This window comes from Aphanomyces astaci, assembly GCF_000520075.1.
Source record: "Aphanomyces astaci strain APO3 unplaced genomic scaffold supercont1.44, whole genome shotgun sequence".
NCBI lineage: Eukaryota > Oomycota > Saprolegniomycetes > Saprolegniales > Verrucalvaceae > Aphanomyces > Aphanomyces astaci.
Window position 1 is genome coordinate 542476 of NW_009798307.1, and position 11995 is coordinate 554470.

At 48.2% G+C, this 11995-nt stretch overlaps 6 protein-coding genes across 6 annotated transcripts; 3 read left to right on the plus strand and 3 right to left on the minus strand.

The window, feature by feature from the left end:
- Positions 1-6: 6 nt before the first annotated feature.
- On the minus strand, positions 7-2431 carry H257_13035 (hypothetical protein; the record flags this gene model as incomplete). The annotated part of the gene is made up of 4 exons (XM_009840452.1): positions 7-734; positions 940-1036; positions 1569-1871; positions 2027-2431. The coding sequence occupies 4 exons, from the start codon at positions 2429-2431 to the stop codon at positions 163-165; spliced, it is 1377 nt and encodes a 458-aa protein (XP_009838754.1). The 3' UTR covers positions 7-162.
- A 225-nt stretch (positions 2432-2656) lies between these two features.
- H257_13036 (hypothetical protein) lies at positions 2657-2939 on the plus strand (the record flags this gene model as incomplete). The annotated part of the gene is made up of 2 exons (XM_009840453.1): positions 2657-2723; positions 2785-2939. The coding sequence occupies 2 exons, from the start codon at positions 2657-2659 to the stop codon at positions 2937-2939; spliced, it is 222 nt and encodes a 73-aa protein (XP_009838755.1).
- A 3218-nt stretch (positions 2940-6157) lies between these two features.
- Positions 6158-6747, plus strand: H257_13037 (hypothetical protein; the record flags this gene model as incomplete). The annotated part of the gene is made up of 2 exons (XM_009840454.1): positions 6158-6290; positions 6482-6747. 2 exons carry the CDS (start codon positions 6158-6160, stop codon positions 6745-6747), a joined length of 399 nt encoding a protein of 132 aa, XP_009838756.1.
- A 582-nt stretch (positions 6748-7329) lies between these two features.
- H257_13038 (hypothetical protein) lies at positions 7330-8274 on the minus strand (the record flags this gene model as incomplete). Its single annotated transcript, XM_009840455.1, has 3 exons — positions 7330-7924; positions 7996-8175; positions 8228-8274. 3 exons carry the CDS (start codon positions 8272-8274, stop codon positions 7330-7332), a joined length of 822 nt encoding a protein of 273 aa, XP_009838757.1.
- A 2274-nt stretch (positions 8275-10548) lies between these two features.
- H257_13039 (hypothetical protein) lies at positions 10549-11103 on the plus strand (the record flags this gene model as incomplete). Its single annotated transcript, XM_009840456.1, has 1 exon — positions 10549-11103. The coding sequence occupies one exon, from the start codon at positions 10549-10551 to the stop codon at positions 11020-11022; it is 474 nt and encodes a 157-aa protein (XP_009838758.1). The 3' UTR covers positions 11023-11103.
- Positions 10584-11675, minus strand: H257_13040 (hypothetical protein). Its single transcript, XM_009840457.1, has one exon. It carries the CDS (start codon positions 11651-11653, stop codon positions 11348-11350), a length of 306 nt encoding a protein of 101 aa, XP_009838759.1. The 5' UTR covers positions 11654-11675; the 3' UTR covers positions 10584-11347.
- Between the last annotated feature and the right edge of the window lie 320 nt (positions 11676-11995).

Below are 11995 nucleotides of genomic sequence, written 5' to 3' on the forward strand. Positions count from 1 at the left end.
GATGGAGTAGTATAGTAGTAGTACATACAACTGAACAAAGTACGTCGACGCCACTGCATGCAGCACGGACATGAGTCTCTGGGAAGCTTTCGTTTGATGGAGTCACCACCGCTGGTGGTCTGCTATGTCCCGACTAAGCACTTGCATTACTCGTGCAACGTCCTACCAAGATACGGGGCTAGTGGTGGAGTTGGTTTGGGTGGACTTGACTTTGTGTTTCATAGCGGTCAACTGGGTTTCAAGTTCCCGTACTTGGTCTCGCAGATCGGCGATGGTCGCGGCGATAGGTCGTGGTGCTGTACGTTTGGCCTTGCGTGTAGGAATGTAGTTGGGGTCGGAGCCGCTGCTACCGCTATCCTCGTCGACGACCGTGTTGGCCGACTCCTCGTTGTTCGATGGAGCGGAAGGTTGAGTTGACGATGCCATCTCCGCGGCGATGCGTCGAATGCGTGTCGCGCCCACTCGCAAAAGATGATGGATTTGGTTATGCGACAGCCCATCGTGCAGCAAATCGGAGATCATTTGGTTGCCGATTGTCCAGTCGTGCTTGTAAGTGGAGTCGAGGACACCGAACGCGACCGTGCGTCTCTCGGCTTCGTCTCGGCCTAGATGATGCGTGGCAGCCGCGAGGGCGTTGGTGTTCTTCCGGGCTTGACCCCTGCCGTCGGGCGGTGGCGGCGGTAGTGTGGTCATGGTGGTGCTGGTCGATTGTTTGATTCGTGTCGAGTACGAACCTCGGCAACTTGTTTCGTCATTCACAAATGACATAACAACAGACCAACCAAATATGGTGAGCTTGTTTCGACAATTACAGTATGCATACTTGTTGTACCGGTACATTTGACTTGGCATACAAATATCGATTGGGAATGGACAATAATCATTGCATCCAAGATAGTCCTCTTGCTGGTTGTTGTTCTTTCATGGGATACGTCTTACCTTTTCGCACAGTCCTTTGCTCCATAGAGCGTCTGGCATCCTGATCACAGCCCATCGCCTTACCGCTCTGCGTCGCGTGGAAAAAGTCTTCACCTTCCTGGATAATATAAAAATTTTGAAAAATTATCAAGTTTACCCCGTTTCGTTTAAGGGGGGAGATAGTATTAATAGTATATTCACCGGTCAACAAACCAAAGTAAGTATACATAAGAGTAGGCTTGCTTATAGTATGGTTTCGTCAAGGTGAGATATTCTATCACCCAGAACTTCAAGTTACGCGATGCTGTGATCAGAAATGGAGTATTTTTAATCACTTTTTGTCCAGGTGATAAAATCTATCACCTGAGATAAACCAATCAAGTCAGTATTGTGCACTGTGATGGGTGTACTTCTTGTTTAATTCAATGTCGAATATATATTAGTAATATATACTACCTCCAGACGGGAATAGACCTTACTTTTGAAAAACGTGGAAGGACGGAAATAGACCTGACATATTACATCCCCAAGAAATATAATAATTAAATGTCCTGAAATTTACTAAAGCCTAGATAATTAAATAACAACTTTTTTATTTAATTATTGGATACTCAAACTCATATTCATGTGATTTTTGCAATCAAGCCTACACTCCTTCTTCGTCTTCCTGGTGCGTTGATCCCAATCGATTCCATGGTAGAGAAGATGTCGCTCATCTCCAAATCGGTAGCCGTTTGGACCGCAAGGTCCTGCATGACCTTCTCAAGGTCTTGCTCGTTTAGCAAAGCACACCCCGTGTCGAACACATCGCGGTCGCAGTGGATGGTCTCAGGTAGGCGACCTGACTTCTTGAGTGCCTCCTTCTTCATGTGGGGCACTTTGTAGGAGTTGCCGCCGCCGCCCATGATGACCTCGCGGAGGCAGCACTGAAGCGTCAAGAAATTCCGCTCCAGCTACCATGGGTCCACGTCGTGCCATGCTTGGTTCGTGGCAGCAACGATTTCCTCGTACGTGTTTGAATGATGGTTTTGCTGTAGGGACTGAATGGTGCGAAAGAAGCCGAGGTCAAGGACATTCATGTCCGGCGAGTTGGGGACTGGCACTCCACGCGCATGGACCAACCGTCGGACGTGCACGCCGCCACAACCGACTCGTCCCACGTCGGGACATGTGGGCGAGCGTTGTCTTGTTGGATCACGATGCTACGGGTACTGTTTGCTGGCCATTTGTCCTTGATTGCTGGTATGAGGTTCTCGATCAACATCTTCATGTAGACAGGACGCGTCACGTTTTTAGGCCTGAGTTCGAGCGTGCCGGCGGGACGATTTCGTGACGAAGGAGCAGCCGGAACGACGTGCGTGAAGTGCCAGGTCCCAATTTTGCCGTCAAACCACTCGGCCTTGGCGTCGTCCCATCGTGGGCGGGCCACAGCCGACAAAAACATTACCTTGGTTATGAAGCTTTTGCTCTGAGTTGAGCGATGGGGAGGGACTTCGCCGGGGAGCAGGTACATTTTTGATTTGATCTTCGTCGCGTGGAACTACTTTTCATCGACGTGGACGTAGTCGTACATGTCAGCAAAACGGAAGTTGTTGCTGGGTCAGACAAATTTCATGACCCAGTTTACCCGGGCCACTTTGTTCACGTCCGTTAGCTTAGGTTTTATGTGCGAATTATACTTTACCATGAAACCGCGTTTATAGTAGTCTTTGAGTGTGCTCGAGGGTAGGCCGATCGCATGCGCGATCCGCTGGAGAGTCGTCCGCCGTTGTCGTGGTATCGCGCGGGCGGATTCGAGCCGGAAGGTCCGTGTACTTCAGTTTACGACCAACGTGCCCCTTCTTTTGAGAAGCGATGTCGTGGCAGATAATCTGTTGCGCAGATTGGCCGTCTACACTGATGGAAACGTTGGCACGCTTCCAGATCTCGGCAATGGTCTGTCTGGTGCGACCAAAGATCTGAGCCACCTCCTTTATGGCGCCATGGCGAAGCTTGCATGGAGCCTGTACTACACGAAGTAGCAGGTGGTCGACGACAGCGCGGCGTTGATCGGAGGTAAGCTCTTTCATTCGAAATCAGCGATGCACGCCGTGATTTGCCGCTCAAAAGACACCAACATTCTGTTTTTCGGATAATTTTTTCTTTGTCCGTTCTTTTTATCTTGCTTTGAGTATTATTTTTTCAATAACCGTGTTCGTTTGGATTCAACTCTTTTTTTTCAGATTCTAGCCAATTGGATGCAGTAGATTGAGCTCTTCGCACATCTAGTTTCAGATTTTTAACATTTGAGAAATTGCAGAAATTTCATCAATTTTTGTCAAATGTTAGATCTATTTTCGTCTGGAGGTAGTAGTTGTACTTTCCTCCTTTTACGAGTTCTTAATGGCTTAGGCCCAAGTGAGAGATTCTATCACGCAGAAACAGAATCTCTTCACAGTCAACTGTCGGCAGCTCAACTGTCGACGTAAGAAACTGATGCAAACGGATAATTATCCGGGGAATATATGCGTGTAATTGTCCACATGTCGCCTACGTTACCATGCTCCTTTCCATTTCCAGCTTCGTCGCGGTATGCTTTTGCCCGTACCCTTGTAACCCCGGAACCCCGAAATCCCTTTTGTTTACATATAATGCGTGCCCCTAAACCACTTGTGTTTTGGTTATGTTGCATCGCCAGTGCTTAGCTAACGCTAACCACTGTTCAAGTCCGAAATGCACTTGGCATACAAATACATAAATTAATTGTGCATGTACATCCAACTGCATGCAATGAATCATTAAGCGTTGCACAACACACCAACCCGCTTTAACACGAACAGAAGCCCTTATACTAGTACCTTATATTAGTGAAGTTGAGAAATATTCGCACCAGATGTTTTTGGCTCATATATGAGTTTGTATACAGATCGAATCTGACACTAGACCTTTATTTTTTTGTTGGTGACATGATTGAAGCAATGACGTCATATTTTGGTTGCTCTGGTTGGCGCAACGAAGTATAAAATAGGCAGTAAATTATCTCACAATCACTAAATTTAGTATTACTAATCATTTCTAGGAGTACTAACAGTGTCCGACAAATGCCCCGACAAGTCATTAAAAATACAACAGTACAAACGGATGAGTTTCAAATGTATTACAATTCAAAAATGCGAGGGAGGGCCTTTTCAAACGAGCTTCTGACCGTCGAGGCACTGATTGAATCCCAAGCGGCGATGGTTCGTTCAACCATTTTCAGGCGCTTTTCCGACGCCGTCACCACCGGCGTTTCCAACAACCATTTGGAGCGCAGTTTCGCTTTCAATGGTCCCATCACACCAACATCCAATGGTTGACAATGACTGGTTGCATTCGGTGGCAGCGGCTCCAAGAAGCCAAACAACCCCACTGTTTTGTACGACATCGCAGATACGTGCGATGCTAGGTTGTCGACAAGAATCACAGACGGACCAATCAGCTCGAACTTCAACAGCTCTTGTAGGTAGAACACCCACACGCTTTCATCCATCCAAGCCTTCTCTTGAACAGCATAGACGTGGCCTTCTGGAAACGTTGGTAGCTCGTCGATTTCGATGGATCCACCAGGAGTTCCCCGCAGGATGAAAAGTATTGGAAGTTTCGTCCCTAAAACAGACCATCAGATGAGCAAAATGATCAGTCTTTCATACCGTCAGCATAAATCGACATGACTGCTGTAAGACGATCTGAGTGCTTCTCGGACGCCTCAACGTTGGAGTCCTCGCCAACCGCACACCAAGTTCGTCGTGGAGGCATGTCATAAAACACAGCCGTCTCATCTACATTCACAATATCTCGTAGGGGTTGCGCGTCATGTTTGACCCAAAACGACGCCGCAAAGGTCGATCGGACTTGTTCCAGCTCCAACAGCTTGAGCTTCGAGAAGCATGGTATCCGTTGGCTGAATCCGTGTCGATGTGCAAATCGTTGGCACAGTCCAAGCAGGGCATGGTAAGCGTGAATGTCCGATGTCTTGGTTGACATGTATCCTTCAAGCCATTCGTGCTGGTGTTTCTTGATCCATGTAACCAAGTGAGCGGTGGTGAGAAAGTGGCTTTCATGCCTCACCGCTTGCATGAACGCCAGGAGTTCCGAACCAAACAGGATCGACGATGGTCGACCTTGCCCACCAAGCGTCGGACGCTTCTTGTTTCGGGTTGCGTTGAGGTACAGATCCCGCTTCTTCCACCATGTCTGCCAGGTGGACCTGGGGATCCCTTCGGAGTAGCAGAAGTCAGTTGGATTCATGCCACTGGATCCGAATGCAATGAAGAGCTGGAGTCTTGCCTCGATTGTGTACCGCCTCTGGACTCGCTGTGGGAGGATCGTCGTGCGCATTTCAAATTTTAAATGCGGGTGTTTCAACAAGCAACCAATTAGAGGGCATTTTAATGTTTAAAATATTTTCTTCCAATCAAGTATTGGTGTGTGTTTTTGCATATAAGTTTAGCAAGAGTCTGGTCTCCTCAGAAGAATAGTATTATTCAAACCATATGCTGCGAGTTTTTTCCAACTTCACTGTAGTGCGCAATACACAGTACAACAACACATTCAGCAACGCATACATTATATAATTACCAACATACCGAACGATGAAAGAACAAGTCAGTTCTGAGGGCGCCAAACTTTTTGGTGGTGGTGCAAGCTCTGGATTCATACAAGATAACTCTAGGGGGGCATTTATGACCTATACGTAAATTTATATGTAAGCCAACTCCATGTTTATAGGATGATTGCACATGCGTACTTGTAATGTGGAGGTGGTACCTGACAGTGTGTTGATCGTCGTGGGCCTAGAAATGAACACGAAGGTTGATTGATAACTGTTTGGATGTGATGTGACGTTCATGGACATACAAGCTGTTGGGTTGCCTAGGCTTGTGGTTTGTGCTTTTGATATGCGGCGCCGTCGTGTGCGCCATCGGCCCGTTCACATCGACGCTTCTTTCTGAATAGTGGGTGTCAGAGTTACAAGTGCTTGGCAACAAGTTGAAACGTTAACTCCGATTGGTTAAAATAAAAAAAATCTACTTGTCGATGTTAGAGTAACTTGCCAGAAACACTCGACAAGTCGGCAAGTAACCATTTTGACAGGATACACGTTCGTCCTCGAAAAGATGCAATTTGAAGGGATCCAGGTTGTGATTGGTTAAATCGATGAACGTCCTCGTTGTTGCTTGAAACTGGAGTTGCAGCTCACATCGGATATTCACGAGACGCCATGCCACCACGAAAAGGCAAGTACACTGATTCGCAAGCCAATACTAGTAGCGACACCATCGAATGGATCCACGAAAAGACCACATCGAAACGAATCCTGTGGACCAAAGATGATGTGGGGGACGGCAAGTCCAGTATTGACGTGGTAATAGCTTGGATGTCAGTCGAAACAAACTACCTCGGCTGTAAAGGTGGAGACAAACACTACGGGTCCACTAAAGCGTCCCTCGCATCGGAGGTTGTTGCGAAGCTTTCAACGCACAGGATTCATCGCAAAGAAAACACACACAGGACAACGAAAGACGCAGTGCGTGTGATTGGTTAGCGAACACTGGTCAGGGTGTTGAAGGTGAAGATAGCATTCAAAAGGAGGTAAAACGAATGTGTCCGTACTACTACACTCTTGACGACGTCATGCGCGACTGGGCCTCGATAACCCCGCTGGTGACGAGCGAAACCCTCTACAACGCATCATCGGGCGACGACGATGAGACGCAGGACGACAAAAAGGCGCGGAGTTCTGCCAGGAAGCGATCGGCTGCGTCCGAGAAGCTCGACGAATGTGGCGACATTAACGCTCGCGCATACTAATTAATGAAGGAGCAATTGGAGTTTACCCGTCATGTGGAGCACCAGAAGCTGGAGGTGGATCGTCAACGCGCTTGTTTTGTTTGATCATCCATCCATGGCGACAGCCTGGGATGGCGAGGTGAATCGCATTAGAGTCTCATGAGTATATCATTTGTGGTAGAAGGACGTCGCTCTGAACACGGTGTCCTCATAACCGGATGCGCTTGTGTTTTGTTTGATCATCCATCCATGACGACAGCCTGGGATGACGAGATGAATCGCATTAGAGTCTCATGAGTATATCATTTGTGGTAGAAGGACGTCGCTCTGAACACGGTGTCCTCACATACTCTGGAAGGACCTCAGTAACGTTACTTTGTCCCGGCACGAGAATGACGTGAAGTCTTTCATCGACCTCGCTGCCAAAACCCCGAAACCAGATTATCTGTACTGTACAATGATGCTGCAAGTGGGTACTTCCTCTGTTAGCTATTACTGTCACCATTGGAAAATCGACTTTTATGGTATTACTGACCCCATTTTAATATTATTGGACGAAGAGGAAACAAATGTATTTCATTGGTTAAAATGTCCCTTCAAATATCATAGACCCGACGTTTGGACGTGGTAGCTGTTTGCCTCGAAGAGAAGCGACACAGGACAGGACAGATTAGTAGGAAGATTACCGGTACGTCTCAAGGCATCTTTCTTCAAATGGGGTAGCTTGAAGTGGTTACCACCACGGTGCTCCAGTACAAGTCGCATGACACCCTGCAGGGTCAGGAAAACATTGGCCAACTTCTCGCTCTCGAGAGTTTCGAATGTGATCATTGTTGACGCTATCACCTCATCAACGGTGCGACTCACAGTCTTGTACTGTAGAGTCTGGATAGAGGCAAAGAAGCCAAGGTCAAGCACGTTGAGGTCAGGACTGTTGGGGGGTTGGCAGCGAACAACGAAAGTCCACCCGTCGGTGGAAACTTGAACAAGGGTGGCATTGTCGATGGATCGGTGAAGCGTAGCGTTGTCGTGTTGCAGCACGACGCGCTTGTTCAAACTTCGGAAGTTCGCCTTGATTGCCGGAATCACCTTGTTGACAACGTAATCTCGGTACGTGGCGGAGTCAACATTGATCAGTGTTGTGACCATTGTCCCGCTGGCCGATTGCGTGAGTTCCGAGCGGCTGGGACTTGAGTGACTAACGGCCACATCCCAATCTTGCCGTCAAAGTCGTCCTCTTCTCGCGGGCGAGCAATAGCGCAAAGAAACATGACCTTCGCAATAATGCGCTTGGACTTGCAGGCGCGGTTTCCAACATCTTCTCCATCGACAAGGTACGTCTTCCGGCTGTCCTTGTCGGCATTGAACCACGTTTCGTCCAGGTGGACCACGTCCCATATCCCAAAAAAGTCGAATTCTGGCGAGCTTGAGTGTCGCTGTGTTGCCTGTCTTGGAACGGGTCCAAAGTGTGCGTTCGGTTTTCTGGTCCAACTCGAATTACGCTGCAATCGCTTTGATTGTGCCGCGCGGCAGCTTCCCCAAACACATGCTGTTTCGAAGAGCGGTAGTTACTTCACGCTTGCGCGCCGCAGACAATTCGCGTGTCGACGGGTACTTTAAAAGTGCCTCAGGTTACCTAGTTTTATTCATTTTTTTTTAATTTATTTAATTTTATCTGGTGGTGTTTGCACGATGTCGATTATGACCACCAAAACTTCACTTTGGTGATTGGTGGTCAATGGACAATACCTGTAGTTTTTTATTCTCTTTTTTTCATGATATTCTGTATTAAATTTGGACAAAAGATGAATTTTGGGGTCACTTGGAAACCTTATGGTGACAGTAATAGCTAACAGAGGAAGTAGGATGGTATCGCTTCATTGGTGCTGGGCGAGAATCCAATTACTAAGCTCCAATCCGACTGTAGGCATACAATCCTCGCCTTTGTATGCGTTGGAAGTGTCACTTACCGAGGGACTCCTGCCAGCATCATTATTGAGTGATGATGGCCAAGATGGCAACTAGCCGTAAGATAGAGGTGATATAAAACGCTCCATGTTTTTTCCGTTATATAGAGGATTGCATCCGCACAAATTCTAGTACGCCAAAGACACGAGATCCTAGCGTACGACGGTAACTTGAAAAACATGAAACTTAAACCTGGTGGAAGATACGAGGTCTTTCCCGACCCGCCAGGACTCATCGAGTTCATTAACCACGTTCGGGACAACGAGCGCGCCCTCACGACCACACACCTCATCCTATGGATCAAGGCCAACCAGCGCGAGTGGTTGACAACTACCTCGCCACCAAGCAGCAGCGGACGTCGTACGATTCTCTCCTCCGCCTACTGCAGCGATTCTGTGATCGCCACGGCTTATCCTACCAAGAACAAGGTCAAGCAAGCTGATCTTGCTGATGTGAAGAGCGAATTTGCCGCGGAGTTCTAGCGCGAGTACATTGCCTACGGCAAGGACTGCGTCTACAACGTCGACGAAACGGGCATCTATTACGACATGCCTCCGCGCTACATTTGGGCCGTGAGAGGCGGAAGCTCGAAAATCTCCAGCGGTGAGAAGCATTCGCTTCGCATGACCGCGGTCCTCACGGTGCGAGCTGACGGCACGAAACTGCCCATCCTCTTTATCATGAAGGGGGTGCCCGGCGTTCGCATCGAAAGCGGCGAGCTGGCCACGTTTCCATCCGGCCATCACTATGCGGTTCAGGAGCGTGCCTGGATGGACAACCGAGTCTGGGCCACGTACCTCCGGGATGTACTTGGAGAAGCGATCGAGGAGCCGTCAGTCGTATTGCTGGACAACTTCGAGTCACATGTGTCGGGTGAGTCATACAACATCATGTACGAAGAGCTTGGGGCTCACCTGTGTGCGTTGCCGCCGAATGCGACGTCCGTGTGTCAACCCTTGGATGTAGGAGTGATGGCGCCGTTTAAGCGCAACCTCCGCAACTTGTGGCTGCTCGAAGACATCATCGTTGGCGATGATGATCCATTTTCACTTACCGCGCGTGAAAAGTGCATGGCATGTGAAGCGGTCGATTGCAGCGTGGGACCTCGTGTCGAGCCAAGAGATCCGCCGCAGTTTTGAGAAGCTCTCCCTCAGGCCAAAAAATTTCAGCGTTATAAAAATTCCCACTTAAATTAATTTAGTTATATTCCTTTTTGTATTGGATTACGATTAATGTGAAAATTATTGGAAAAAGTTTGACACTGCCCGGGAATTGAACCCGGGCCCCTTCCTCTATCGTTTTGATGCCGTCGCCCTTAACCATTGAACTAAGTAAAAGTCTTACGCTTTGTCTGCTCTAACGCTTACGCTTTGTCTGGAATCATCCACCCGTTCATATATTTCACTGTGGGACACCTTTGTAAACCGATTACCTTGTTCTTTACATCCCATGTTGTTGGTGTTTGGAGCCATTGCGATGTGAATCACACTACACAATTTAATTACCTGTAATAAAATGAATTGACCTCAGGTAGTGTGAATAAAAATTTCAGTATTGCACACTGATTGGCTCAAAACGAAACGTACATCGAAGTTAGCAATCCAATCAAATGATACAATTCACGTAGGATTCGAAGACAAAGTAGGCGTTGCATTCCGTCGTTCCCTGTAGCTAACAGTTACAGAGAACTGCGTGGGACTGGCGCACAGTAGTACTCGAAAGAATTATTTAAATTTGTAAGCGTAGAAATCCAAACGAAAACGAAACTATATTCGCCAATCGCAGCGTCCCCCCAACATAAGCCGTGATTGGTCAGTTCAAATGGGAGATTTAAATCTAATTGGCTGACTTTGGATGACATTTGACTTGCAAGCATTCTTCCCCGTGAACCCGTCCGCTCGAAACAACCCCATCAACCGAGACGCCCCAGCCCCCACTCCTGCCAACACCCTCCCTGGCTCAATCAGTCCGACCCCCCCTGCCGCCAACCCCATCCCTGGCTCTAATGCTCAATCACCTCCTGCCCTCAGACAAGTCCCTCAAGCCCCCCTCGGTGGCGCCACAGATCAAAGTAACCAACTATCCAACCAAGTTGACATGCAAAACAACTTTGGGGGGATGCCACCGCCTAACCAAATTGGCGGCCAGAACGTCGGGATGGGGGGGGACAACTCGATGCTTGGAGGAGGTCAATCTGGAGTCGGTATGGGCAACGGCGATCAAGGCACTGGAAATGGTCTGTCGTCACCTGTGATCACGGGCTACGGCGGGAACAGCGAAGGGGATCATAACGCTGTCACCACTGCCCTCCAAACCCAACGAACATGACGTCTAACATCACCGCTACGATGGCGGCGGCACCGTCTACTACTGGAGCAGTGACCACGGCGACTCCGAAAACTACCTCGGTCCGCAGTGGAGCGCTGACAGTCACGACTACTGCAGTTGCGATTATCGCACTTCTAGCGACAGCTCTAACTATGGCGTAGAGGGCGCGCCAGATTGAATGACCATACTTGCATTGAAATATAACGTAAATGAAGGGCCAATGTTAAAAAGTGCTGGCTGCATCTTGTCATGTACTACATATTGGCTCAATGAGATACGGACACTCAGTTCAAAAGTTCGCATCCGTAGACTGTCATGCGCGCCGTCAATCGGCCCATGATCGCGGCTTTGATCGTCGAGTTGACTTGACGGGGTCGATAGCTAACTCATCCAACGGCGGAGCGGACCCTGTGTCGCCAGAGGTTGACATCGTTGGGGGCGGAGCTGTCGCCGTGGACTCCCGCCGGCCTTTCGTCACTTGACGGTACTGGTACCACATCGTTAACGTCACGTAGGTCGTCCCGACAAACACTGAGTTGCGCACCGATGCGCTGGATGCAAGTACTGCAGCGAAGAGTAGAAGCACTGCCACATATGGATGCCCAGTGACCAAGGACAATGCAGACTCCATGACCTCGTGGGGAAAGAGGAATGAATGAATGTTTGTTTCATCCCCACATCATGTATGTTTTTATTGTTTTGACATGATATTTAAAATACATTTCGAAATAAACCTCAACGTTTTAAACTGTGTTTTAATCAAATGTCGACGATTAACGTAACGTTAAATGTAGGATTCACGTGACGACGAAACAAACAAGTAGTTAAACTCGAAATGGTGTTGTTGGAATCCTTCCGAGTATGTTAGTACATAGTAACTCGCCAATAAACCTGTATGTAAGCTATCTGTACCGGACGTTATGATATCTCCACTACTATTAATATTAATAAGTACTAGTGTAGTAGTTTTACA

What these genes read in the sequence shown, in the direction of transcription:
- H257_13040 (XM_009840457.1), bottom strand. Translation starts at nt 11,653, where the DNA reads ATGGAGTCTGCATTGTCCTTGGTCACTGGGCATCCATATGTGGCAGTG.